Source organism: Somniosus microcephalus, chromosome 8, assembly GCF_052327205.1.
Source record: "Somniosus microcephalus isolate GS21.2 chromosome 8, FLI_Smic_1.0, whole genome shotgun sequence".
NCBI classification, from domain to species: Eukaryota; Metazoa; Chordata; class Chondrichthyes; order Squaliformes; family Somniosidae; genus Somniosus; species Somniosus microcephalus.
In genome coordinates this window covers 9,923,914-9,951,321 of record NC_140994.1, presented here as the reverse complement: position 1 = coordinate 9,951,321, position 27,408 = coordinate 9,923,914, and the positions used below count along the sequence as shown (strand labels likewise).

At 47.3% G+C, this 27,408-nt stretch overlaps 1 protein-coding gene across 4 annotated transcripts; it reads left to right on the top strand.

The window, feature by feature from the left end:
• Window positions 1–2: 2 nt before the first annotated feature.
• On the top strand, window positions 3–27,408 carry cutc (cutC copper transporter homolog (E. coli)). Of its 4 annotated transcripts, none has more exons than XM_085994212.1 (9): window positions 3–170; window positions 7,048–7,123; window positions 9,217–9,276; window positions 14,128–14,337; window positions 22,146–22,181; window positions 23,198–23,331; window positions 24,563–24,590; window positions 25,206–25,311; window positions 26,025–26,506. In XM_085994212.1, the coding sequence occupies exons 2-9, from the start codon at window positions 7,072–7,074 to the stop codon at window positions 26,149–26,151; spliced, it is 753 nt and encodes a 250-aa protein (XP_085850338.1). In that variant the 5' UTR covers window positions 3–170; window positions 7,048–7,071; the 3' UTR covers window positions 26,152–26,506. The 4 variants fall into 4 exon arrangements, with proteins under 4 accessions (XP_085850338.1, XP_085850340.1, XP_085850337.1 ...); XM_085994211.1 differs by lacking the exon at window positions 3–170 and adding an exon at window positions 1,796–1,907 and having other exon boundaries at window positions 26,025–26,505; XM_085994213.1 differs by lacking the exons at window positions 3–170; window positions 26,025–26,506 and adding exons at window positions 1,799–1,907; window positions 27,107–27,408.

The window sequence follows — 27,408 nt, the reverse complement described above, 5'->3', positions numbered from 1 at the left end:
TTTTTAAACAATCACTCCGCAGAAGAAGAAAAATAAATAAATCGGAGCTCCGAAAAAAAAATCCCCGGTGCCGAGATTAATTTGCGGGTTTTTTTTTAATCAGCGCGGGTGGGTTTGGTCACGTGACGCGGGTCCGCGCTCTCCGCCAATGACTTTTATAAACGGATAAAGTGAGTATTTTATTGCACCCGAGCTGCTCAAAGTGCTGGTTTTTAATTGTTCTTTTATTGCCATAAATTAAAACATCCAGATTTTAATTCTGATTCATTGATGGGAATCTGGTGACCAACTGGCGGGCGGCCGTTAAATTGTGAAATTGTCACGCGACGCAATCCCCGGTTTATGATTGGCCGCCCGCTATTTCCCCAATTACCCCAACATCACCCCCTCACCTCAATCCTCACCCTCATCTCACCCCCACTCCCACCTCACCCCAATCCTCATCCCCTCACCTCAATCCTCATCTCACCCCCACTCCCAACCCTCACTTCAACCCTCACCCCACTCCCACCCTCACCTCAATCCTCATCCCCTCCTTTACCCCATCACCTCACTCCCTCCCACCCTCACCTCCCATCTCATCCCAATCCTCACCCCCACCTCACCTCCTATCTCATCCCAATCCTCACCTCACCCCCATCTCCCATCTCATCCCAATCCTCACCCCCACCCTCCATCTCCTCATCCCAGTCCCACCCCCTCTCCCCTCACACCTCCCTTACACCTCTCCACCCTCCCTCCCATCTCCTCACCCCAACCTCTGTCCTCACCCCTCCCTTACCCCTCATCCCCCGCCTTTATCCCTCAACCATCACTAAAACAGATGATCTGGTCATTATCACAATGGCTGTTTGTGGGAGCTTGCTGTGCGCAAATTGGCTTCCACGTTTCCCACATTACAACAGTGACTACACTTCAATGAAATGCTTTGGACATCCTGAGGTCGTGAAAGGCGTTATAGAAAGTCTTTCTCTCATTCTAAAGCCAGTTAGAAACCGATCTATCTGGCTATGCTTTCGGTACCCCTTGGCCTTTATATTTTTTTGTGCCCTGTCTTCTGCTCAGCAGTGACTTCCTTTCCCATTGGAAAATTGCTGCAAGATAATATTCAACGTGTGGGTCACTATTCAAGTGCAAAAGCTTGTCCTCTAAGTTTAGGCTGGAGGCCTAATCCAGTCTGACGCTTACAGTGCAGTGCTGAGGGAGCGCTGCACTGTCGGGGGTGTCGTCTTTCGGATGAGACGTTAAACCGAGGGCCCATCTGCCTTTTACAAAATTCTAACGGGACTAGACAGACTAGATGCAGGAAGGATGTTCCCGATGGCGGGGGAGTCCAGAACCAGGGGTCACAGTCTAAGGATAAGGGGTAAGCCATTTAGGACAGAAATGAGGAGGAATTTCTTCACCCAGAGAGTGGTGAACCTGTGGAATTCTCTACCATAGAAGGCAGTGGATGCCAATTCATTAAATATATTCAAGAAGGAATTAGATATATTTCTTAAGGCTAAAGGGATCAAGGGATATGGGGAGAAGGCAGGGACAGGGTACTGAGTTTGGATGATCAGCCATGATCTCATTGAATGGCAGAGCAGGCTCGAGGGGCCGAATGGCCTACTCCTGCTCCTATCTTCTATGTTTTACAGGTGGATCTAAAAGATCCCACGGCCATTGTTTCGAAGAAGAGCAGGGGGAGTTCTCCCCGGTGTCCTGGGGGCCAATATTAATTGTGTGTTGCTCTTTAATTTGAAAGCGGTGTTTTTTCCCCTCTTCACATGATCAGAATGGCTGCCCCCACGCTGACTTCAGCCCGACTCCTCCTCCTCCTATTCGCTGAATGTGAGCCACTCCGAGGCTTTGATACTGGAGCAGTAAAGTTGACTACCAAGCAGGGAATCCCACGCTGACAGGTAACTAGCCCAGCAGCAGCCCTGGCTAAGTCTTTTAAGAACTTTTCATTTCAACCCCAGGCATTTAAGAAAGAACCTGCATTTATACAGCGCCTCTCAGGACCGCAGGACGCCCCAAAGCGCATTTCACAGCCAACAAAGTACAATCTTTTGAAGCACGGTCGCTGTTGCAATTGCGGGGAAAGGCGGCAGCCAATTTGGGCACAGCAAGCTCCCACAAACAGCTGCTCCGTTTTCGGTGACGTCGCTCGAGGGATTTAAGAGGAAGATTGCCTAGAGTGCGAGGGGTAACTGCAGCCTTGGCTGATTCTGCGTGCAGCCGTCAAAAAAAACATCCGCCCACCACCAAACTGTTTCCTGTTGAATGAGCTCTTGTGAAAAGCAGCGCCGTCCTGCAATGCAGAAACCACAGCTGGCGCTGCCAATGTGGAGACTTTTATCACCAGGACATTCCGTGCCAACTGGGAAAGGGGTTAGAGGGGGTGGTTAGACCGACACTCCCACTTGCTCTTTAGCAGTGACGCTGACTGATTTCTAATGTTAACAGCAAGGTTTCAGATCAGGATCATGTCGTATTTAATTTCCCCCGCACACTGTGTGTTCCCCTAAGCCCCAATCACTAACCCTGTATATTTTTCCATGTAGCGCTTTGTACCCCATAAAAATTCACATTTTTGTGTGGGTTTTATACTATAAGATAAACGAAAGGCTTGCATTTCTACAGCCCCTTTCACGACCTCCGGACGTCCCAAAGCGCTTTACAGCCAATGCAGTACTATTCGAAGTGCAGACACTGTTGTAATAAGAACATAAGAAATAGGAGCAGGAGTCGGCCATTCGGCCCCTCAAGCCTGCTCCGCCATTCAATAAGATCATGGCTGACCTGATCTTGGCCTCAACTCCACTTCCCTGCCTGGTCCCCATAACCCCTCGACTCCCCTGTAGTTCAAATATCTGTCAATCTCCGCCTTGAATATATTCAATGACTCCGCCTCCACAGCTCTCTGGGGTAGAGAATTCCACAGATTCACGACCCTCTGAGAGAAGAAATTCCTCCTCATCTAAAGTGTGAGGTTATGCACTTTGGCAGGAAAAATCGTAGAGCAAGCTATTATCTTAATGGCAAGAAACTGGAAACTACTGAAGTACAAAGGGATCTGGGGGTCCTGGTGCACGAAACTCAAAAGGTTAGTATGCAGGTGCAGCAAGTGATTAAGAAGGCCAATGGAATGTTGGCTTTCATTGCTAGGGGGATAGAATATAAAAATAGGGAGGTATTGCTTCAGTTCTACAAGGTATTGGTGAGACCGCACCTGGAATACTGCGTACAGTTTTGGTGTCCATACTTAAGAAAGGACATACTTGCTCTCGAGTCAGTACAAAGAAGGTTCACTCGGTTAATCCCGGGGATGAGGGGATGGACATACGAGGAGAGGTTGAGTAGATTGGGACTCTACTCATTGGAGTTCAGAAGAATGAGAGGCGATCTTATTGAAACATATAAGATTGTGAAGGGGGTGGATGCGGGGAGGATGTTCCCGATGATGGGTGAAACTAGAACTAGGGGGCATAGTCTTAGAATAAGGGGCTGCTCTTTCAAAACTGAGATGAGGAGGAACTACTTCACTCAGAGGGTGGTAGGTCCATGGAATATGCTGCCCCAAAAAGCTGTAGAAGCTACATCATTACATAAATTTAAAACAGAAATAGACAGTTTCCTAGAAGTAAAGGGAATTAAGGGTTACGGGGAGCGGGCAGGAATTTGGACATGAGTCTAGGTTCGGATCGGACATGGCCCTGTGGGTAGCGGAGCGGGCCCAGGGGCCGTGTAGCCTGCTCCTATTTCGTGTGTCTAATTCTGTTAGATTCAGGAGATGGTTCTGTGATAGTAGATTGGCGGTTAGGATCAGATCAGCCATGATCTTATTGAATGGCGGAGCAGGCTCGAGGGGCCGATTGGCCTACTCCTGCTCCTATTTCTTATGTTCTTAAATGGGCGACCCCTTATTCTAAAACTATGCCCCCTAGTTCTAGATTCCCCCTCACAGCTGTTTGAAGCTGTGAAACACTGACAGTCTGAGTTCTGACATGAGTCCTTCTGCACAGACTCAGTTAGAACTCTCAGCAGCACTCAAAGCTGAAGGCTGTCACTTTTGACAGATCGCAGCCATTCAGCTTTAAGTGCCGGCTGAGTGATGGGCTCCCGACGGCTACAGGAAGAAAGGCTGTTAAGGTAAGTACAGGTAAGTAAAAGTTCTTTACACACTTTAGACACACCAAACACACTTACCTTTGCACTCATGCACCCATCACTCACCTGAGCACCGACATCGCGACCCCTCCAACTCCTTCAACCCGACGGCCCGCCTGCTCTAACCTGGTGTGGTTTGGAGCCGTCGGGAAACCCACACGAAACCCCTCAAAATAGGGATTAGGCTAAAACAGGCAGTTAATTGGCACTAATCCCTTCCCGCCTGGTTTCGGCGGGTCCCAGTGCGGGGCGGGTACCCGCTGCCCCTAAAACTTGCGTGGGGTGGGGTTTTGGGCGGGATGGTGTTGGGACCCCCAAATTCGGGATCCCCCCCCCGGAAACCCCGCCTGACGGCTCCAGGAAAATCTAGCCCATAGAGTTTTACAGCACAGAAAGAGGCCCTTCGGCCCTGACGTATAAAACAAGGCTTTAATCAACTGTTTCACAACCATGAGATTCTAGTTACATCACTAGTTCCTGGTTACAAAAACGTCCTGGGCAAGCTGGGCCCACGCCCGAGTATTTATACTCCTTGGACGGCGCCACCAGCTGGCCGCCCAGTGTTATTTCATGAGTCATTTCTTCATGAACGGTAAGAGTCATGTCAGGCCCATCGTGTCCGCGCCGGCCATCAAGCCCTGTCTATTCTAATCCCATTTTCCAGCACTTGGTCCGTAGCTTTGTATGCTATAGTGTTTCAAGTGCTCATCGAAATGCTTCTTGGATGTTGTGAGGGTTCCTGCCTCTACCACCCTTTCAGGCAGTGAGTTGTAGATTCCAACCACCCTCTGGGTGAAAAAGTTTTTCCTCAAATCCCCTCTAAACCTCCTGCCCCTTACCTTGAAACTATGCCCCCTGGTTATTGACCCCTCTACTAAGGGGAAAAGTTCCTTTCTATCTACCCTATCTATGCCCCTCATAATTTTGTACACTTCAATCAGGCCCCCCCTCAGCCTTCTCTGCTCCAAGGAAAACAACCCCAGCCTGTCCAGTCTTTCTTCATAGCTGAAGCGCTCCAGCCCAGGTAACATCCTGGTGAATCTCCTCTGCACCCTCTCCAATGCAATCACATCCTTCCTATAGTGTGGTGACCAGAACTGCACACAGTATTCCAGCTGTGATCTGGAGATGTAAGTTTAAATCCCACCATAGCAGCTGAAGTACTTTTTGAAGTGTAGTCACTGTTGTAATGTAGGAAACACAGCAGCCAATTTGCACACAGCAAGCTCCCACAAACAGCAATGTGATAATGACCAGATAATCTGTTTTTGTTATGTTGATTGAGGATAAATATTGGCCCCAGAACACCGGGGATAACTCCCCTGCTCTTCTTCAAAATAGTGCCATGGGATCTTTTATGCCCACCTGAGAGAGCAGACGGGGCCTTGGTTTAATGTCTCATCTGAAAGACGGTGCTTCTGACAGTGCAGCACTCCCTCAGTACCGCACTGGGAGTGTCAGCCTAGATGTTGTGCTCAAGTCTCTGGAGTGGGACTTGAACCCACAACCTTCTGACTCAGAGGCGAGAGTGCTGCCCACTGAGCCACAGCTGACATCTTAAGGGAGCGAGATTAGCTATCGGGCAATAAAATGCCAACTCCTCTGGCAATAAATGGATCCATGTCCTGCAGAATGTGGGCCTAGAAACATACGTTACCGGAGTAGCTTGGGATGTGGGCAGAGTCCTGAATAGCTAGTCTCACAGGGAGGGGAAATATCTTGCTGAATTCATGGCGTTTACTAACAATTAGAGGATATCCCCTTCAACGCCCCCCCCCACCCCCCGCATAGCTGCACGGGTGTGCGGCCGTGCATTGATCGGGAGGTCCCACGCAGGGCGCTCACCAGCTGGAAAAGATACCGCACGTGCACGACCGCTGTCAGCAAATTTAAGGGGACCGCGTGCGGGGAAAAAAAATTAGAGGGAGCATTGATCCCCTTTTGTTCCCTAAATTAGAGAGAAGGGGAGTAATCTGCACTAAAAGTGCTCCTATAGCATTTCCACCTCCTTTAAGTTTAGCCCATGGTTTCTTTAGCTTATAATCATGACCCAATTTTTGTGGGGCTTTCTCCCCCACCTGGTAATTTTCTCCCTTGAGGCGTTCGATCATTAAGGGGAACTATTCGGCAGTTGATTAATCTTTTATCGATGTATCGTCTCGATCATTGCATCTACATAATAAAGGTGTCAGCCATGGCTCAGTTGGTAGCCTTTATTTGTCCTGGAGAAGGTGGTGGTGAGCCGCCGCCTTGACAACTGAGTGGCTCGCTGGGCCATTTCACAGGGCAGTTAAGAGTCAACCACATTGCTGTGGGTCTGGAGGCACACATAGGCCAGACCGGGTAAGGACGGCAGATTTCCTTCCCTAAAGGACATTAGTGAACCAGATGGGTTTATTACGACAATCCAGTAGTTTCATGGTCACCATTACTGATACTAGCTTTTTAATTCAGATTTATTTAATCACTGAATTTAAATTCCCCAGCTGCCCTGGTGGGATTATGAACTCTTGTCTCTGGATCATTAGCCCAGGCCCCGGGATTACTAGTCCAGTAACATAACCACTATGCTAATACAAAAATACATTACGATGAGGAAGGGTCATCGACCTGAAACGTTAACTCTGTTTCTCTCTCCGCAGATGCTGCCTGACCTGAGTATTTCCAGCATTTTCAGTTTTTATTTTATAACCACTGTGCTACCGTCCTCGTGGAGGTGCCTTGGGCTATGGGCCTTTGCTTTAAAATAAAGGGACTGGCTAGGAGGCCAATCAGATGGCCATTGGAAAATGTTGACTTTTGGAGTTGCTAAGCATTTGCATTCGTTAGCAATGGGGCTTTCTACTCTTCTGTCTGTCGCTTCAACAATACTGTCTATTTGATTCATAGGGTTGGACGTCAACAGGTGTTCTGATGGAGGTGGTTGCGGATTCAGTGGAATCTGCTGTCAATGCCGAGAGGGGAGGTATGTACTCTACTAGTCTTGAGTTGCCCATTAGATTAAGGCTGTATTACCTAAACCCGTCGCCAACCATTCTTCGTACTTTCAGTCCAAAGCACGTCTTAACCCACCTCGCCCCAGCCCCCCCCACATCACTTGGAGTGACTGAGGCAGCTGAGGATGTGAACTGGGATTGGACAGTGCGTGGGCAGCGCCACGCAGTCACAGTCTGCACAGCCTACGCAACAATAACCTGCGTTTGCATTCGTTAGCAATGTAGTAAAACATTCCCAGGGTGCTTCATGGGAGCGTTATCAAACAAAATTAGATGCTTAGCCACATGAGGAGATATAGGACAGGTGACCAAAAGCTTGGTCAAAGAGGTAGGTTTTAAGCAGCGTGTTAAAGGAGGAGAGAGAGGCGGAGAGGTTTAGGGAGCTCCGGGCCCAGGCAGCTGAAGGCACGACCACCAAAGGTGGAGCGATTAAAATCAGGGATGCTCAAGAGGCCAGAATTGGAGGAGGGCAGAGATCTCGGAGGGCTGTGGGGGCTGGCGGATGTTACAGAGATAGGGAGGGGGCGAGGCCATGGAGGGATTTGAAAGCAAGGATGAGAATAGGAAACCAGGAGGTCTGGCAGCCCCAAATCTGCCAGAAATTGTATAAATGTGCCTTCATTTCAAATTTACAATGATTCCCAGGAGCAAATACAAAGTTGTGCCCTTATCTTGGAGTCGGTGGTCACTGTGCTCCGTTCAATTGGTGTGATAATAATATCCTCACTGAATAGCTATCAGCCTGACTCCGTTGGTAGCACTGTTGCCTCTAAGACGGAAGGTTGTGGTTTCAAGCCCCACTTACCCCCAAGGCTGACACTCCAGTGCAGTACTGAGGGAGTGCTTCCCTGTGAGGAGGTACTTTAATGTCTTATCTAGTCTGTCTGTTTGGGTGATATAGAATGATACAGTACAGAAGGAGGCCATTCTGATCATCGTGCCTGTGCTGGCTTTTTGCAAGAGTGATCCAATTAGTCCTGCTCTTTCCCCACAGCCCTGAAAATTTTCCCTTTCAAGTATTTATCCAATTCCCTTTTGAAAGTTACTATTGAATCTGCTTCCACCGCCCTTTCAGGCAGCATGTTCCCGATCACAACAACTCGCTGCCTAATTTTTTTTTCCTCATCTTCCCCCTCTGGTTCTTTTGCCAATTCCCTTCAATCTGTGTCCTCTGGTCACCGACCCTCCTGCCACTGGAAACAGTTTCTCATTATTTACTCTATCAAAACCCTTCATGGTTTTGAACACCTCCATCAGATCTCTCCTTGACCTTCTCTGCTCCAAGGAGAACAACCCCAGTTTCTCCAGTCTCCACCTAACTGAAGTCCCTCGTCCCTGGTAGTAAAGTCTTAATGGTATTCTGGAAAGAGATCAAATGGGCTGAAGGGCCTTCGCCCAAAAAATACTTTATTCGAAAAGAATAATTCATGTAATCACTACAGCGATTTGCCAGGAAATAATTGCCTAAATTTTAATGTTGGTGGTGAACTTTTGTCCTCATTAAAGTGAATGATATTAGTGCTGAAGAATGAATTCTCTCCGTTTCAGGCTCCCAGTGTCAGCATCAAACACTCGTGTCTCCGCTGGGGCCACTCTGTAATCGGCCTCTGTGAGGCTCCCGGGTTACCTGGGTAGGCTCTCCCTCCAGTATTGCCGTGCTTTCCCCTGGGACAGTGTTTCGCCTCACTAGGTGCCTGGCGCTGACGATCACGGAACTCCCTGTATGGGAAATTGTGTAGAGTGAACTCGTCTTCCGACTCTCTCCTGTGCAACATGCCAGCCCACATTCGGGGCAGCTCTTTGCAAAGTCTATTCCAGTTTCCCGGCAGGACAGTGCGTGTAACTTCAGTAAAAGAAAATGGGAATACGCAAGTCAGTCAACATCTGAAGGAGAAAAGCAGGGTAAGGTCTCGACTAGGTCCTGTCATCCTCTCGGAAGAATTAACCCAGTTATTGTCTGAGCTGTTGGTTCTTTCCAGAATTTCCTGGAACTCACAGTTTTTCGTTTGGTCAGTAAGCCTTCGAGTTGCCTTGACCTGTTCATTTTTGTGATTGTTTTCAGGGGCATGTCGGATTGAACTGTGTTCCGGCCTAATGGAAGGAGGCATCACCCCCAGTATCGGTGAGTCCCAGAGCCAGCATTCGCTGGGAGATGCTGTAAATGTTGGTCAAATGCAAGATGTAAGATTTTCCGTTACTACCTAAGACTTCACACCAATAACTGAACGTGCATCTGTCACCTGGGCTGGAGAGGCAGTAATTTATTCCTCCCTTTTATCCTCTGTCTCTCTCTCTTTATATAGGCATGTGGAACATCAAGGCTGGCATAGAGCAGCGGTACGGTAGCGTAGTGGCTATGCTACTGGTACTAGTAATCCACAGGCCGGGACTAATGAGCCGGAAACACGAGCTCAAATCCCACCAGGGGGAATTTAAATTCAATTAATTAAATAAATCTGGAATAAATGATCTGCACTGTGTTGGACCTTGTTTAGAATTATAATGTTCTAACTACGCACAGATTTAAGATAACTGGCAGAAGAACCAGAGATGACATGAGGGGGAAAAAGTTACGCAGCGAGTTGTTGTGATCGGGAACGCGCTGCCTGAAAGGGCGGTGGAAGCAGATTCAATCGTAACTTTCAAAAGGGGAATTGGATAAATACTTGAAAAGGAAACATTTGCAGGGCTACGGGGAAAGAGCAGGGGGAGTGGGACTAATTGGAGAGATCTTGCAAAGAGCCGGCAGAGGCACGATGAGCCAAATGGCCTCCTCCTGTGCTGTAACATTCTATGATTCTATGAAAAAGCTAGGTGACCATGAAACAACTGGATTGTTGTAAAAACCCATCTGGTTCACTAATGCTCCTTCCCTAAAGGGCATTACCTGTACGCGACTCCAGACCCAAAGTAACATCAACGTGGTTGACTCTTAACTGCCCTCTGACACTTAGTAAGCCACTCAGTTGGCAAAGTAGGGATGGGCAAGCCTTGCCCACATCCTGTGAATGAATTTTTTAAAAATAGCCCAGTTGGGCCAAATGGCCTGTTTCTGTGCTGCAGACTTGATGTCATTCCCTCTCCTCTCTTCACAGGCCACCCGTTTGTGTGGGGATTTGCTCGTGTTTTCTGTCGCAGCTATTGGGGCATCAGTAGCAAGAGTGACATCCCATCAAGTACTCCTGCTTGACAATCCGAAACTATCCAGTGCTTTTTCAAAAGAAGTCACTTGAGCAATGCGGGCTTGATAATGGTGCCTGCTGTAGACAAAGTATCTCACTTTGACACTAAATGTTAAGTCTGGGAGAGACTCTGTAGAATCCCTTTTGTTCGAGAGTCCTGTTCTTTGAAGTTTGGGAACTTTTTCCTTAAGTTTCCCGTAGTGTTCTGAAGATACTGGTTTGTGCTGGGGTACAGTTCCACAATTGCCAAGAGTTCTTTGGTACCTTGCATACGTGGCCATTCTTCATAACACGACTCTAGACAGTAAGTGTTGGTAAGCTATTCAACTGTGGGAGGCAAGACTGCCAAGCCCAATCCTGCCCTTGCTTGCCAATCCCCCACGTGTACGTTTCAGCTAATCACTGGAAAGCAGCCATCAACAACAGCAACAGCTTGCATTTATATAGCGCCTTTAACATAGTAAAACGTCCCAAGGTGCTTCACAGGAGCCATTATCAAACAAAATTTGTCACCGAGCCACATAAGGGGATATTAGGACAGGTGACCAAAAGCTTGGTTTTAAGGAGCGTCTTAAAGGAGGAGAGAGAGGTGGAGAGGTTTAGGGAGGGAATTCCTGAGCTTAGGGCCCAGGCAGCTGAAGGCACGGCCGCCAATGGTGGACCAATTAAAATCAGGGATGCTCAAGAGGCCAGAATTGGAGGAGCGCAGAGATCTCGGTGGGCTGTAGGGCTGGAGGAGGTTACTGAGATAGGGAGGGGCGAGGCCATGGAGGGATTTGAAAACAAGGATGAGAATTTTAAAATTGAGGCATTGCTGGACCGGGAGCCAATGTAGGTCTGTGAGGAATGTAGTTCCCCTCCAAGTCATACACCATCCTGACTTAGAAATATATCGCCGTTCCTTCATCGTAGCTGGGTCAAAATCCTGGAAACTCCCTTCCTAACAGCACTGTGGGAGTACCTTCACCACACGGACTGCAGCAGTTCAAGTAGGCGGCTCACCACCACCTTCTCAAGGGCAAATAGGGATGGGCAATAAATGCTGGCCTTGCCCACATTCCGAGAATGAATTTTTTAAAAAGCACAGGAGGTGATGGGTGAACGGGACTTTGTGCGAGTTCGGATACGGGCAGCAGAGTTTTGGTTGAGCTCAAGTTTCTGTAGGGCGGAAGGTGGGAGGCTGGTCAAGAGATATTTGGAATAGTCACCCTGACTGATTTTCCCCTTTCTGACACTAAGATCAAATTAATCAGTGTACCAACAAACGTGGGACCTTTTTTGGTCTGTATAGCCCAATTGCACACAATGAGGTGCAGTTAGCTCTTGAGCCGTAGAGGGAGTGCCCTCGCTGATTTGATTTCAACACATCTTAAGGCCTCTTAAGTTATGAAGAAAGAATTGAATTTATTTTCTTTGGAGAAATGATATGGGTGGTGGCGTAATTAAGTCTTTGAAATAGTGAGAGGCATGAAAAATAGAAATGGAATACTTGTAGGCACAGAGCTAGTGGTCACAATAGAAAATTAATATGGCTTAAGCAAGACTAGAGGAACAGCACCTCAACTTTCGATTAGGCACTTTACAGCCTTCAGGACTCAACGGTGAGTTGAACAATTTCAGATCATAAACTCGGCCCCCATTTTTTCGGACGGCAGCTGTTGATTCTGCCTTTCCCATTTACAGCTCTAGACCCATCTTTTGTTTCTTTACTTGTCCCATTACCATCTCCTTTTACCTCGCACCATCATCCCTTTTGTCATTTAATCTCTCCTGCCTTCCACCCTATCACAGACCTTCCCTTTTGTTCTTTCCTCCCCTCCCCCATTCCCTGCCTCTACAATTGCTTAAAACTTGTTATATCTCCTAACTTTTTCCAGTTCTGACGAAAGCTCATCGACCTGAAACGTTAACCCTGTTTCTCTCTCCACAGATGCTGCCTGACCTGCTGAGTGTTTCCAGCATTGTCTGTTTTTCTTTCAGATTTCCAGCATCTGCAGTATTTTGCTTTTGTAGTAGAGATCAGAAGAATTTTTTCCCACACACTACTGGAAGTGTGGAACAGATTCCCAGCAAACACAGTTGGCATTACTCCAATTGAATACTGGGAAGACTGAAGCTATTGTTTCTCAGCCCTCACAAAAAAAACTCTGTCGTTTTCTTACTGACTCTGTCTCCCACATCATCTGCTCACTGCGGCTGTACCAGGCGGTTCACTGCCTTGGTATCCTGCTCCTTCTTCTTAGGCAGTCCCTCGGAACCGAGGATGACTTGCTTCTACATTAAAAATGAGTTCTCAGGTGACTGATGAGTCCAATGCGGGACCTACAGACTCTGTCACAGGTGGGGCAGACGGTGGTTGAAGGGACGGGCGGGTGGGGTGCTTGGGTTGGCGTGCGCTCCTTGCGCTGCCTGCGCTTGGCTTCCGCTTGCTCCCGGCGAAGAGACTCGAGGTGTTCGGCGCCTTCTCCTATCCTGCTCAGCCCAGTTTTAAGTTTCAAAGCCCACCTCCTGGCCAACACCAAGACAGCTTATTTTCACCTCCATAACGTTTCCCATCTCCGTGCCCACCTCACTCTCGCCACAGCCAAAAGCATAATCCATGCTTCCGTCACCTCCTTCATTTCTGTAATGTCCTCCTCGCCTGCTTCCCAAGATACACCCTCCATCAACTCTTTCATTCATCCAAAATTCTTCTGCTTGCATCCCAATCCGCCCATGTCCTGCTTGCTCATCGCGGCAATCCTCGCTGTCCTACATTGGCCAATGCCTTCCTATCCCCCAACTCACTGATTTAAAAATCCTTGTCCTCCTCTGCAAATTGTCATCTCCTCTTTGCTTCTGCCTGTCCCAAGACCTTTGTTCCTGTAGCTCTGCCCTCCTGTGCTTCCTCCCTCCCTTCATTCTACAATCTCTGGCAGGGTTTTCAGGCCCTAGCCTGTGGAATCTCCTCCTTAAACCCACCTCGCTCCTTCTCTCCTTGCCTTTAAACGCCTCTCAAAACCAACCTGTTAGACCACACTTTAGGTCACCCCTCTCCCCACTTGTATTCATTGCCAATGTCCACTTCTTGGTGATGTGCCTTGGGATATTTGGCTATATTGCAAGTTTGTTGTAATTAGCTCATTTAGAAAAAGACCTGTGCTAAATATTTGGTTAGAAGTGGGATTGAATATTCAAAGTATGGAAGTAATCACTTACTCTAAAGGTATTCAAAATTATGAGGGGTTTTGATAGAGCAAGTAGGGAGAAACTGTTTCCTCTGGCGATTGGGTTGGTAACCAGAAGTCATAGATTTAAAATAATTGGCAAAAGAGGGGAAATGAGGAGAAATTTTTTCACACAGAGGGTTGTTGTGATCTGGAACGCACTACCTGAAAGGGTGGTGAAATCAGATTCCATAGGAACTGTCAAAAGGCAATTGGACATGTCCTTGAAGGGACTAAATTGCAGGGTTATGGGCGAAAAGGTGCGGTGTGGGACTAAATTGGACAGATCTTTTAAAGAGCCGGCACGGGCACGACAGGCCGAATGGCCCCTTCTGCGCTGTAAGATTCTACGATTCTATTGAACATGTCACCTGGGACACTCAACTGGCCAGGGTTGAATAGTGGAGATGTGGGGATGGGCAGATGATCTGGAGTTTTGCTTCATGACCTGACTGGGTCGGTAGGAGGGGGGTGCGGGGGGCGGGGTGGGGTGGGGGGGGCGCGGGGGAAGCAAACGACTATTCAGGGTCAAAGTGGCCTCCTCTCATTTGTTGTGTGTTTTCTGACACTGGTCGGTCGTGGCAGGTCTGCTGCAGGTGATTAAACAGTACGTGCGGATTCCGGTCTTTGCCATGATTCGCCCGCGAGGAGGGGACTTCCTGTACACCGACGGCGAGATCGAAGTTATGAAAGCCGACATCAAGATGGCCAAAGCCAACGGTGTGGACGGCACCATATTTGGGGCACTGACAGAGGACGGTAGAATCAACACTGAAGTATGCATGGATTTGATTGGTACGAGCCCCACACTAGACGTAGGCGAACTGATCGAGGTGTTTAAGATGATCAAAGGGATTTGATAGGGTAGATAAGAGAAAGAAACCACAGTGTCAGCTGTGGCTCTGGTAGCACTCTCTCCTCTGAGTCAGAAGGTTGTGGGTTCAAGTCCCACTCCAGAGACTGGAGCACACAAATCCAGGCTGACACTCCAGTGCGGTACTGAGGGAGTGCTGCACTGTCGGAGGTGCCGTCTTTCAGATGAGACGTTAAACCGAGACCCCGTCTGCTCTCTCGGGTGGACGTAAAAGATCCCATGGCCACTATTTTGAAGAAGAACAGGGGAGTTATCCCCGGTGTCCTGGCCAATATTTATCCCTTAACCAACATAACAAAAACAGATTATCTGGTCATTATCACACTGCTGTTTGTGGGAGCTTGCTGTGTGCAAATTGGCTCTGCCCAATCTTACTATTAGTTTCTAAGTGCTCAGTTATTGCATCCTTTATAATAGATTCCAGCATTTTTCCAACTACTGATGTGAGGCTAACAGGCCTGTAGTTCCACGTTTTCTCTCTCCTTTCTTAAATAGCGGGGTTACATTTGCTATCCTCCAATCTGTAAGAACTGTTCTAGAATCTATAGAATTTTGGAAGATGACAACCAATGCGTCCACTATCCCAATGGCCACCTCTTTCAAAACCCTAGGATGTAGGTCATCTGGTCCTTGGGATTTATCGACTTTTAGTCCCATTAATTTTGCTAGTACTGTTTTTTTACTATTAATAATTTCTTTAAGTTCCTCATTCTCGCCACACCCTTGGTTTTCTCGTATTTCTGGGAGGTTTTTTGTGTCTTCCTCCGTGAAGACAGAAACAAAGTATTTATTTAATTTCTCTGCCATTTCCTCATTCTCCATTATAAATTCTCCCATCTCTGACTGTAAAGGACCTACATTTACCTTTGCCAGTCTTTTCCTTTTCACATACCTATAGAAGCTTTTACAATCCGTTTTTATATTTTTCGCTAGTTTGTGCTCATATTCTATTTTCCCTTTCTTTATCAATTTCTTGGTCCCCCTTTGCTGATTTCTAAAAGGATCCCAATCCTCAGGCTGACTGCTTTTTCTGGCAACTTTATAAGCTTCCTCCTTTGACTTAATACTAGCTTTAATTTCTTGTGTTAGTCATGGTTGGATCACTTTTCCTTTTGGGTTTTTATGCCCTAGAGGAATATATGTTTGTTGCAAATTATGCATTATTTCCTTGAATGTTAGCTACTGTATGTCCACCTTCATACCTTTTAGTATAGTCTCCCAATCTACCATGGCCAACTTGTCCCTCATACCCTTGTAGTTTCCTCTGTTTAGATTGAAGACTTTAGTTTCAGATTGGACTACATCCCTCTCAAACTTAATATAAAATTCATTCATATTATGGTCACTTGTCCCTAAAGGCCCCTTTACCACAAGATTATTGATTAGCCCTTTCTCATTACACAGTACCAGATCCAGAATAGCCTGTTCCCTGGTTGGTTCCTCCACATACTGATCCAGGAAACCATCTCGCATGCATTCCAATAATTCGTCCTCCACACCATTAGTGGTAATTTGATTTGCCCAGTCAATATGTAAATTAAAGTCCCCCATGATTTCCGTATTGCCCTTGTTACATGCACTTCTAATCTCTTGATTGATACTGTGCCCTACATTACCACTACTGTTTGGTGGCCTATACACAACTCCCACCAATGTTTTCCGCCCTTTGCTGTTTCTTAGCTCCACCCAAACTGATTCCAGTTCTACATCATGGTCTGCCGAGCCAAGATCTGTTATCTCTACCGTACTGATCTCATCCCTTATTAACAGTGCTATGTCACCTCTTTTTCCTTTCTGTCTGTCCTTCCTAAATGTTGAGTAGCCTGGAACATTCAGTTCCCAGCTTTGGTTACCCTGCAACCATGTCTCTGTAATGGCAATTACATCATACCCATTTACTTCTATTAGTGCCATTAATTCATCCACCTTGTTGCGAATGCTACGTGCATTTAGATAAAGTGCCTTCAACTTTGCCTGTTTAATATTTTTCTGCACTTTGACCCTGTAAAGTCTGTGGGTTGTTTAGTTAATTAATACACAGACTCCAAGAGTAACTTAAAACAGGACTTTACTATTCGAAGGTCAGGGCGAATCTGCCCAATAACTCCTGGCACAACACTTATATACTGGTGTGGTCACCGTCGGTATTACCGTATACAGAAGCCAAACAAAAGTAGTGCCACACCTAAAATAGTTCTCTTAAAGGTGAACGGTTACATACAATAGTTCTCTTAAAGGTAGACGGGTACATATACTACAATCCTCCCTTTTTAGCTTACAACATACTTATTCCCCATTAAACATAACATATAATCAACTTCATGTAAAACAATTCACAGATATAGTCTCTGCGGGAAACAGTTCACAGATTCAGTCTCTGCGGGAACAGTTCACAGATTCAGTCTCTGGTCTTGACTCGGTCCGAACAACATCTCTGTGGTGTAGCCGGTTCACATTTCTAGCGTGACTCATCCAATAGTCTTTCCCTTGGCTTAACAGCTTGAACTTCGTCCTGCTGAACCAGCAGTGCTGACTTTTACAAACAGCTGGACTGCCTTGGTAATTTTTCCTACTTTCCAACTGATTTGGCCCCCTTCGTGGGGCCCACGTGCATGATCTGATAGAAGTGATAATGATTTAGATGGTTATCGTCTTCTGCTTCGTCTTTTTCTTTTCTGCTTCTTGGAGACTCTCGGGGCTCCCTTATCCGCTGCCAGCTGTAGCGCCACCATCTCCCTATGTTCCTTAGACTTTAAGTGCTTCATCCTGATTTCTGCACTTTGGGAGTTTTCATCACAAGCTGGGCAGACCAAGTCATCGTAATATTCCGTGTCACTCAACAGGTCATGGTAATATTCGGTGTCGTCCTGAGCTAGTCTAGCGAGAGGGCCTGCTACTTCTTCCGTACCCAACTGGACGTTAGCCGACTGTTGTTCCCTCCCTAGACATCTTTCCTGAAGAGACTTCTTCATGCGTTCATATTCATCCCGCTCTTCCTGGGTTTCCTGCAAATCCTTCACTAATGACCTCGTTTGTGATTTCAATACTTCCCCTTCCCTCGGGGATTGATTGATCAGGCTATTCAATCCTTCTACTGGAGCAGCTGTTTCAACATTCTGCTGTTCACCTTCTTTTCCTCTTGTACTTTGGCTTCCAGCGCTCGGAGAAGTTGCGCCTTGATGCTCTCTAGCTCATGTTCAGAGGCCATTCTTACAGTCTCTGTGTTTCTTACAGTTCCCCTTTCTTCCACTGAACGGATTCCCAGTTGAATCTGTTCTTCAAGTTGTTGAATCTCGGTCATTGCCGCCCCATATTTGTCTTGGGTTTCCTTTAATATTTTTATGAGTTCTTGTACATCTTGTCTTTCATGTTTGGCCATGTCTTTCACCTCTAATTTCTCATCTATGGATGGAACTTCTACCGATGAGTCTGTCTTGGCCTTGAGCTCATCAAGAATTTCCTGCAGCCTTTGGACTTCTTGCTCATGTTCAACCTTCAGTTGCTCATATGCTTCCACTGAAACTAGCTTTTCGGAGGTTGCCGAGTTAACCCCTTCCAGAATTGTAGCCTGGGCCTGTTCATACTGTTCTTTCAACTTCTCACACTCTGCTTGTAAGGAGTCGTAGAGAAGAACTGGAATAAAATCCTGGCTTCCTGAAGATTCCTCTTCATTTGCTTCTTCCTGCAAATATTCTAACTCCTGAACAGCATAAGGGAGATGTGATCGGTAATTGGTCACGATGGCTCTATGGTCGCTCTCTGCTTGAGCTAGCTGCTTCTGTTGTCTTTCCAGATTCTCCCATTCGGTGTCATAGAACTTTTTCATTGTTTTCATCTCTTGTACGAGACGGTAACTCAATTGTTCTAATTGTTGTCGTAATTTGAAATAAGTTTGAGTCCGAGCTCGGTGTTCTTCCGTCATGGATATGTCCGTAACTTGAACAGGCTCAGAATTTTCTGTCAAACGAGGTTGTTGTTGTTCGGTGGAGTTCTGTTCTGAAACTTTGTTCTTCTCTGGAGCATAAGCCTTTATGCATGCCTTCGTTTTTCCAAACTTCGTCGGCAAGTTCATTTCAGCCTTGTCTTTCATATTTGGGTTGGTCTTATCGTCATCCGTTTCAGAATCTGAGCTGATTGTCTGCACCGAGTCCTCACTCGTTATGGCTTTTAGATAGTGCCATTCCATGTCTATTTTCTTGATCCACTCCCGTCCTAGAAGTGGTGGTCCTCCCTCATGTAGTACGTATAAGTTCATTCTTGGGTGTTCTTTACCCCTATCTCTCACTTTGACGCTTATCTTTCCCATGGGGTATACTTTATGCCCCGTGTATGTCTGCAATACGAACTTGGTATCTCTTAAGGGTATATGTGAGAATAGCCGGTGGTAATCCCTTCGATTTATGACTGATAGAGCTGATCCAGTGTCCAACTCCATTTTCACTTGGATTCCAGCTATTTTTAGCATGACCCAGATAGTTTGTAGGTCAGCTTCCTTACTCACATTGTGAATTCTCAGACTACCCAGCTCCTGGCCGTTTGGGTCTGAGTCTGAATTCTGTTCGTCTGAACTCTTCTCAGCCACCTTGTGTACCTTGTTGTACTTTTCCTGTGATGGCTTCCTTTGGTTGTTGGTCCTTTGGTTGTTGGTCTTCTTCCCTGACCGGCATACCTTAGCTATGTGACCCAGTTTGCCACATTTCCTACATTCCTGGTTCTTAAACCAGCATTGGTTCTGGTCGTGTGTTGTCTTCCAACAACGATAGCATTTTGTTGTTGTCGAGGTAATTTGATCCACACTTAGTGCTGCTGTCTTTAGCTGCATTTCCGCAGTTCCCTTCGCTGCGGCTTCGTGCGATGCTGCAATAAGGACAGCCCTGTCAAGTGTAAGGTCATTCTCTTCGAGTAGTCGCTTTTGCGTTCCTTCTTTTGCCAACCCGCACACGAACTTGTCTCGCAATGCCTCTGTCAGATTCCCTCCAAACTGGCAGTATTTCGCTAGTCTACGCAGTTCGACCAAGTATTCTGCGTTGCTTTCGTCTTTCCGTTGCGTTCTCGCATAGAATTTGAATCGTTCCGCCAACATCAACGGTGTGGGGTTCAAGTGATCCTTCAGAACAGCCACAATATCATCGAAAGTCTGATCCGCCGGTTTAGCTGGTGATAGTAGATGCTTCAAGAGCCCGTATGTCTTCGCGCCCATCGAGTTTAGCAAGGTTATAGCTTTGTCATCTTCTTCTATTTTATTGGCCTCACAATAGATCTCGATGCGTTCCACGTACGTGGCCCAGTCTTCTACCTCGGCATTAAAATCGTTGATGTTACCACGCTTAGGCATCTTCCTCTCTTTCTGATAACACCCCGAATTATTTCTTTAACTTATTTTTTTTTTCTAAGATGGCGGTTTTCCCGCGCTTGTCTTCTCTCCCCGCCCACTTCAATGGCGGTTTCCCGCTTCTGTCTTCTTCCCCGCCTAATGGCGGCTTCCCGCGTTTCTTCCCTAGCGGGAGGGGTACACTTTCCCCCACAGGCGACGGCCGCTGGCTTTCAGATTCACAGCCTGCGCGTCGGCTTCAGTGCTTTCCCTTTTCTCGGCAAGGCAACCGGCGCTGGGTACACCCCGTTGACGGCGAACAGGTTCAGCCGCTGGGCTGGCTCTCGCTCAGTTCCCCTTGCTCGGGCTCGGTCTCTCTCCCGCTCGCTCGGCTCTACCGGCGCTGGGTACACCCCGTTGACGGAGAACAGTTTCAGCCGCTGAACTGGCTCTCGCGCAGTCTCCCTCGCTCGGCTCTACCGGCGCTGGGTACACCCCGTTGACGGAGAACAGTTTCAGCCGCTGGACTGGCTCTCGCGCAGTCTCCCTTGGTCGGCTCTGCCTCTCCCGCTCGCTCGGCTCCCAAACGCCTCTCCTGGCCGTCTTGCAGTCCGGTGCTTCCCTCCCCGGCTGCGGCTGAGTTTTTATATCTTCCCGCGCCTACGCTCCCGGTCGCAGCGCTTCGTGGCTTCGGTCGCTGCCCGGCCTTTTTCGCCGGTCGCGGTCTAGCTGTCTCACGACGCCGTTGCGTCCCCAGCCTGTCTGTACCGCGGCTTCCTTGCTCCACGCTGCCCCAGTCTCGGCGCCTCTGGGCCCGACTTCTGTCCGGCTCCTTTCCCCCTCGACCGTGGTCGAGTGCACCGCCCTTATCCTCCAGTTATTCTTTTTACTTTTCCCTTACTCACAGTCACCGTGGCCGCCTTGCTTCTCGTGCTGATCGGCTCACTCCTCACCGTGGCAGAAGGGACAGTCAGTGCCTGTTGCTGATGGAAGTCTTTGTCTCTGAATTCTTCCTCCTTTCCAGCTCTGCAGACTCGAGTTTTCTCCCAGCAGAATGACGAGGGCGGCTGCCTCTTCTCGACGCTCGTTAACTGCTTCGGAATTATTGTTGCCGCAGGGTACGATCGGACTCGTCGCCACTGTAAAGTCTGTGGGTTGTTTAGTTAATTAATACACAGACTCCAAGAGTAACTTAAAACAGGACTTTACTATTCGAAGGTCAGGGCGAATCTGCCCAATAACTCCTGGCACAACACTTATATACTGGTGTGGTCACCGTCGGTATTACCGTATACAGAAGCCAAACAAAGTAGTGCCACACCTAAAATAGTTCTCTTAAAGGTGAATGGTTACATACAATAGTTCTCTTAAAGGTAGACGGGTACATACACTACAGACCCTCTTTACTGTTGGCCTTTGTTTCTGCTCCCTACTAGTTTTGCTGACTACTTTTCTAACTTGCACTTCCAGCTATGTTTCTCTGTTCTGGGCCCACACTTAGGTTCCCAGCCCCCTGACAAACTAGTTTAAATCCTTCCCAACAGCACTAGCAAACCCCCCTGCGAGGATATTGGTCCCGGTTCTGCCGAGGTGTAACCTGTCCAGCTTGTACAGGTCCCACCTTCCCCAGAATCGGTCCCAATGCCTCAGGAATTTAAATCCCTCCCTCCTACACCATCTCTTCAGCCACGCATTCATCTGGTCTATTCTCCTATTTCTGCTCTCGTGGCACTGGGAGTAATCCTGAGATTACTACTTTTGAGGTCCTGCTTTTTAATTTATTTCCTAGCTCCCTATATTCTGCTTGTAGGACCTTGTCCCTCTTTCTACCTATGTCATTGGTACCGATATGGACCACGACCTCTGGCTGTTCACCCTCCCCCTTCAGAATGTCCTGCAGCCGCCCAGTGACATCCTTGACTCTGGCACCAGTTAAACTGAGGCCCAGTCTGTTCTCAGGTGGACGTAAAAGATCCCACGGCACTATTCCGAAGAAGAGCAGGGGGAGTTCTCCCCGGTGTCCTGGGGCCAATATTTATCTCTCAATCAAGATAACAAAAACAGATTTCTGATCATTATCCCATTGCTGTTTGTGGGAGCTTGCTGTGCGCAGATTGGCTGCCACATTTCCTACATTACAGCAATGACTGCACTTCAAAAAGTACTTCATTGGCTGTAAAGCGCTTTGGGACGTCCTGAGGTCGTGGAAGGCGCTGGAGAAATGAGATCATTAGATTTGTGTTTCTGGAGAGTGAAGGAAATGAAGAGATGATGGGTAGGCGGGCTTGAGATCAACTAAAAAGGTTTGTTGAGCAAAATGGTCTTTTCTAGTTCTTATTCTTATGTGAAAAGATTTTTTTCTTTTTAAGTGAGCTGACGACCATTGAGAATGTTTAAATATTTCTTCCTCTGTTGCAGCTGAATCACGACCTTTGCCCGTGACTTTTCACAGAGGTGAGTACGCCTGAGAAAAGAAAGAATGACTGTTGGGGGTAAGATTGGGGGCCCTAGGGATAGCCTGAGGTGATCAAATATTTCAAGGGAGGCAATGGTTCCTCTTGCAAGGGCTGGGTTGGGAGTAGGTGCAAAAAACATTAACAAGGATATTACCAGAACTGATAGGTTGTACCTAGCAGGAAAGACTGAGCAGGCGGGGGCTCTTTTCTCTAGAAAAGAGAAGGCTGAGGGGTGACCTGATAGAGGTCTTTAAAATCATGACGGAGTTCGATAGGGTAGACGTAGAGAAGATATTTCCACTTGTGGCAGAGACCAGAGCTAGGGGTGATAAATATCAGATAGTCACTAATAAACCCAATCGGGAATTCAGGAGAAACTTCTTTACCCAGAGAGTGCTGAGAATGTGGAACTCGCTACCACAGGGAGTGGTTGAAGCGAAAAACATAGATGCATTTAAGGGGAAGCTGGATAAACATATGAGGGAGAAAGGAATAGAAGGATATGTTGACAGGGTGAGATGAAGAGGATGGGAAGAGGCTTGAGTAGAACATAAACACTGGTATGGGCCAGTTGGGCCGAATGGCCTGTTTCTGTGCTGTACGTTCTATGTAAGGCAGACTATGGTTGAATAATGAAGCTGTGCAGATGGATGAACATTCTGGAGTTTTGCTTAATTTGGGTGTCAAAGTATTGACAAGCGTTTTCCCGTAGAAAATGCAAGGTGTTGGGTAGACACTTTTGAGCAACAGGGGAGTCGAGGGTTATGGGGAGCGGGTAGGAAAGTGGAGTTGAGGCCAAAATCAGATCAGCCATGATCTCATTAAATGCAGGCTCGAAGGGCCGAATGGCCTGCTCCTGCTCCTATTTCTTATGTTCTTATATCTACGATAGTGTAGATTTCATGGTCTGGAGAAGGAGGAGGGCTTGATGTGCCAAGCTTCCATTGCCTGAGTTCTCTGGTTCCGGTGATTGAGCTGATTCTCTGACACTAGCTGCTATTTGTGTCCCCGCAGCGTTTGATATGGTGCAGGACCCCACAACGGCCCTGGAGTGCCTCATCTTGTTGGGCTTTGAGCGGGTTCTCACCAGCGGATGCGACAGCACGGCACTGGAGGGACTGCCGACAATCAGGCGCCTGGTAGAACAGGTAAGTTTATGGTACGTGCGGCGTTTTTGTTTAAACGAGCATGACTTATTTATTCGAGTGCATAGAAACATAGAAGATAGGAGTAGGCCATTCGGCCCCTTGAGCCTGCTCCGCCATTTAATTAAATCATGGCTGATCATCCAAACTCAGTACCCTGTCCCTGCTTTCTCCCATATCCCTTGATCCCTTTCTATTTGAGCCACTGGCATTGAGAAAGACTCGTTGCAAACCGCCAAGCTCGTGTGGAGCATAGACCTGTCGGCCGAATGGCCTGTTTCTGTACTGTAAATTCTGTGTAGTTCCTTGCAATGACACATGAACAACAACACCACCAACTTGTATTTATATAGTGCCTTTAACATAGTAAAACGTCCCATGGCGCTTCAGAAGAGTGATTATCAAACAAAATTTGACATCGAGCCACATCAGGAGATATTAGGACAGGTGAGTTTGGTCAAAGAGGCAGGTTTTAAGGAGCGTCTTAAAGGAGGAGAGAGAGGCGGAGAGGTTTAGGGAGGGAATTCCAGAGCTCGGGGCCCAGGCAGCTGAAGGCACGGCCACCAATGGTGGAGCGATGGAAATCGGGGATGGGCAAGAGGCCAGAGTTGGAGGAGCGCAGAGATCGCAGAGGGTTGTGGGGCTGGAGGAGGTTACAGAGATAGGGAGAGCATGGAGAGATTTGAAAACAAGGATGAGAATTTTAAAATCGAGGCGTTGGAGCCAGTGTAGGTCAGCGATACAGGGGTGATGGGTGAACGGGACTTGGTACAAGTTAGGATACGGGCAGCAGAATTTTACAGCAGGCTAGAGGGGTGTTTTTAAAAAATTCATTCATGGGATGTGGGCAAGGCCAGCATTGATTGCCCATCCCTAATTAACCTTGAGAAACTGGTGGTGAGCCGCCATTTCAGAGGGCAGTTAAGAGTCAACCACAATGCTGTGGGTCTGGAGTCACATATAGGCCAGACCAGGTAACAATGGCAGATTTCCTTCCCTACAGGACATTAATGAACCAGATGGGTTGTGGTCACCATCACTGATACTAGATTTTTATTTAATTACCTGAATTTAAATTCCCCCAGCTGCCGTGGTGGGTTTTGAACTCGTGTCTCCCGATCATTAGTCCAGTAACATAACCGCTGTGTTACCGTACCCTGCAGTAATCTTCTCCTTTCAGCCTCTAATATTAGTCCCTCTAATAATAATTTTTGTTTCCATTTGCATTATTCAGGCAAAACAAAGAATTATTGTCGTACCAGGTAACCCACTTTTTCTGTCGTCTTTTCAATTATTTTGTGATTTCAAACTTTTTTTTACTGCTGTGTGGGCAGCAGAATCTGAAGGGGTGTAACACAGACAAGGATTATGCCAAAAATGGAATATTTTTGTCAATAATGTATCATTTTTTGCCTTTTATCTTTTACCCCACTCCAGAGACTTGAGCACAAAATCCAGGCTGACACTCCCAGTGCAGTGCTGAGGGAGTGCTGCACTGTCGGAGGTGCCGTCTTTCGGATGAGACGTTAAACCGAGGCCCCGTCTGCCCTCGCAGGTGGATGCTAAAGACCCCCCGGCACTATTTCGAAGAAGAGCAGGGGGGAATTCTCCCTGGTGTCCTGGAGCCAATATTTATCCCTCAACCAACATCACTAAAACAGATTATCTGGTCATTATCACATTGCTGTTTGTGGGAGCTTGCTGTGCACAAATTGGCTGCCATGTTTCCTACATTACAACAGTGACTACCCTTCAAAAAGTACTTCATTGGCTGTAAAGTGCTTTGGGACGTCCTGAGGTCGTGAATCGAGCTAGAAAAATGCAAGTTTCTTTCTTTTTAACAAAATGTACCCCGTTTATTTTTGTGTGTTGCTTAGGGGGCGGAATAACGGAGAGAAACGTGCAGCGGATTCTGGAAGGTTCCGGTGCCCAGGAGTTTCACTGCTCTGCCCGATCCTCTCGAGACTCTTTAATGAAATTTAGGTAGGACAAATGGAATGATTGTCTTAGGAGGGGTAGTAGGAGGGGTTGGGGAGGTGCGTGGCGAAGATCGTCTCCATCAACCTGTTACAAATGCTTAGCGACAATATCCACGTTTGATTGATGAGTCTGTCTTGCTCCGTGTTGGTGGATTTCTTCCCATAGTTACTGTCGCAACCTAAGGTGGTTGGTTTTTTTCAACAATAACTTCCGCGTGATTCGGGCCCGAGTCGTTTTAAACAACAAGCTTTAATATATGTGTCAGACGTGGCTGAGTGGGAAGCACCCTCGCCTCTGAGTCCCACTCCAGAGACTTGAGCACAAAAATCCAGGCCGACACTCCCAGTGCAGTGCTGAGGGAGTGCTGCACTGTCGGAGGTGCCGTCTTTCGGATGAGATGCTCTCTCAGGTGGATGTAAAAGATCCCGTGGCACTATTTCAAAGAAGAGCAGGGGAGTTCTCCCCGGTGTCCTGGGGCCAATATTTATCCCTCAATCAACATCACTAAAACAGATGATCTGGTCATCATCACATTGCTGTTTGTGGGAGTTTGCTGTGCGCAAATTAGCTGCTGCGTTTCCTACATTACAACAGTGACTACACTTCAAAAGTACTTCATTGGCTGTAAAGCGCTTTGGTCGTGAAAAGTGCGATATAAATGCCTTTCTTTCTTTATTGACTAGTAACAGTATTGTTCTTATACAACTGTTCTACAGTATTGCATTAGATGACGAGCAATTAACTCAACCTGGTTTCCCCGCGGACTTCAAGGTGATTAAACTCGACCCCTCCAGCACTAGCCTACGGACTCCCGACTGTGCCAAGAGCTCGAGCAATCACTGACTGCTAGCCCGATAATGATGCCCAATAAACCGCAGTCTAATTACCAACATACTGGCCTTGTCCCTGAACAGTATTCTGTTGTTCTCAATCTGTTGTCTGTAAGTGTCTGGTTCTTGCAGCTTGTTCCCAAACTAAACTTGAAAGCTCAGCTTCTACATCAAGAGCCAGCATAGGAACATAAGAACAGGAGAGTTAGGAGCAGGAGTAGGCCATTCGGCCCCTCGGGCCTGCTCCCCCATTCAATAAGATCATGGCTGATCTTCGACCTCATCTCCACTTTCCTGCCCGATCTCCATATCCCTCGATTCCCCTAGAGTCCAAAAATCTATCGATCTCTGTCTTGAATATACTCAACGACTGAGCCTCCACAGCCCTCTGGGGTAGAGAATTCCAAAGATTCACCACCCTCTGAGTGAAGAAATTCCTCCTCATCTCAGTCCTAAATGGCCGACCCCTTATTCTGAGACTGTGACCCCTGGTTCTAGACTCCCCAGCCAGGGGAAACATCCTCCCTGCATCTACCCTGTCAAGCCCTGTAAGAATTTTGTATGTTTCAATGAGATCACCTCTCATTCTTCTAAAGTCCAGAGAATATAGGCCTAGTCTACTCAATCTCTCCTCATACGACAATCCCCCCATCCCAGGAATCAGTCTGGTGAACCTTCGTTGCACTCCCTCTATGGCAAGTATATCCTTCCTTAGGTAAAGGACCAAAACTGTGCACAATACTCCAGGTGTGGTCTCACCGGGGCCCTATATAATTGCAGTAAGACGTCTTTACTCTTATACTCCAATCCTTTTGTAATAAAGCCTTATTAAGCACGTCACAAGGACATTTTAACCGGCTGTACACAGGCAGGGTATGATGGGAAAATGGTCAACTAGCGCTGGTCAGTATTCTGACACTCGGAGCGGAGGTGGGATGATACGTGTGTGCTTCTCTTTCTCTCATTAGAAACTCCTCTGTCTCCATGGGAGCGTCTCTCACTCCGCCAGAGTACAGTGTGAAAGTGGCAGACATCTGCAGGGTAAGAGCATTGATCTCTATTGCCAAGGACACGGTATAAATACCGAGAATATCGCAACCAGGAAAAACAGGGAATATATACTGCCGCAAGGAAGGTACACAGAAGCATTTATCTGATCGAATACGGGTCTAATCAGTTCAAAAACTGTGACTTGTTTACTACCTGGGAGAGGAACAAACAAGAGGTTTGGATTGAACACAACTCATTAAAGAGGGAATCTTGTGGCTCA

Coding starts and splice junctions, on each gene's coding strand:
- cutc (XM_085994212.1), top strand. CDS start 7,072: ATGGAGGTGGTTGCGGATTCAGTGGAATCTGCTGTCAATGCCGAGAGG. Junction 9,277..14,127: donor AGGCATCACCCCCAGTATCG/GTGAGTCCCAGA, acceptor CGGTCGTGGCAG/GTCTGCTGCAGGTGATTAAA. Junction 25,312..26,024: donor GACTCTTTAATGAAATTTAG/GTAGGACAAATG, acceptor ACTGTTCTACAG/TATTGCATTAGATGACGAGC.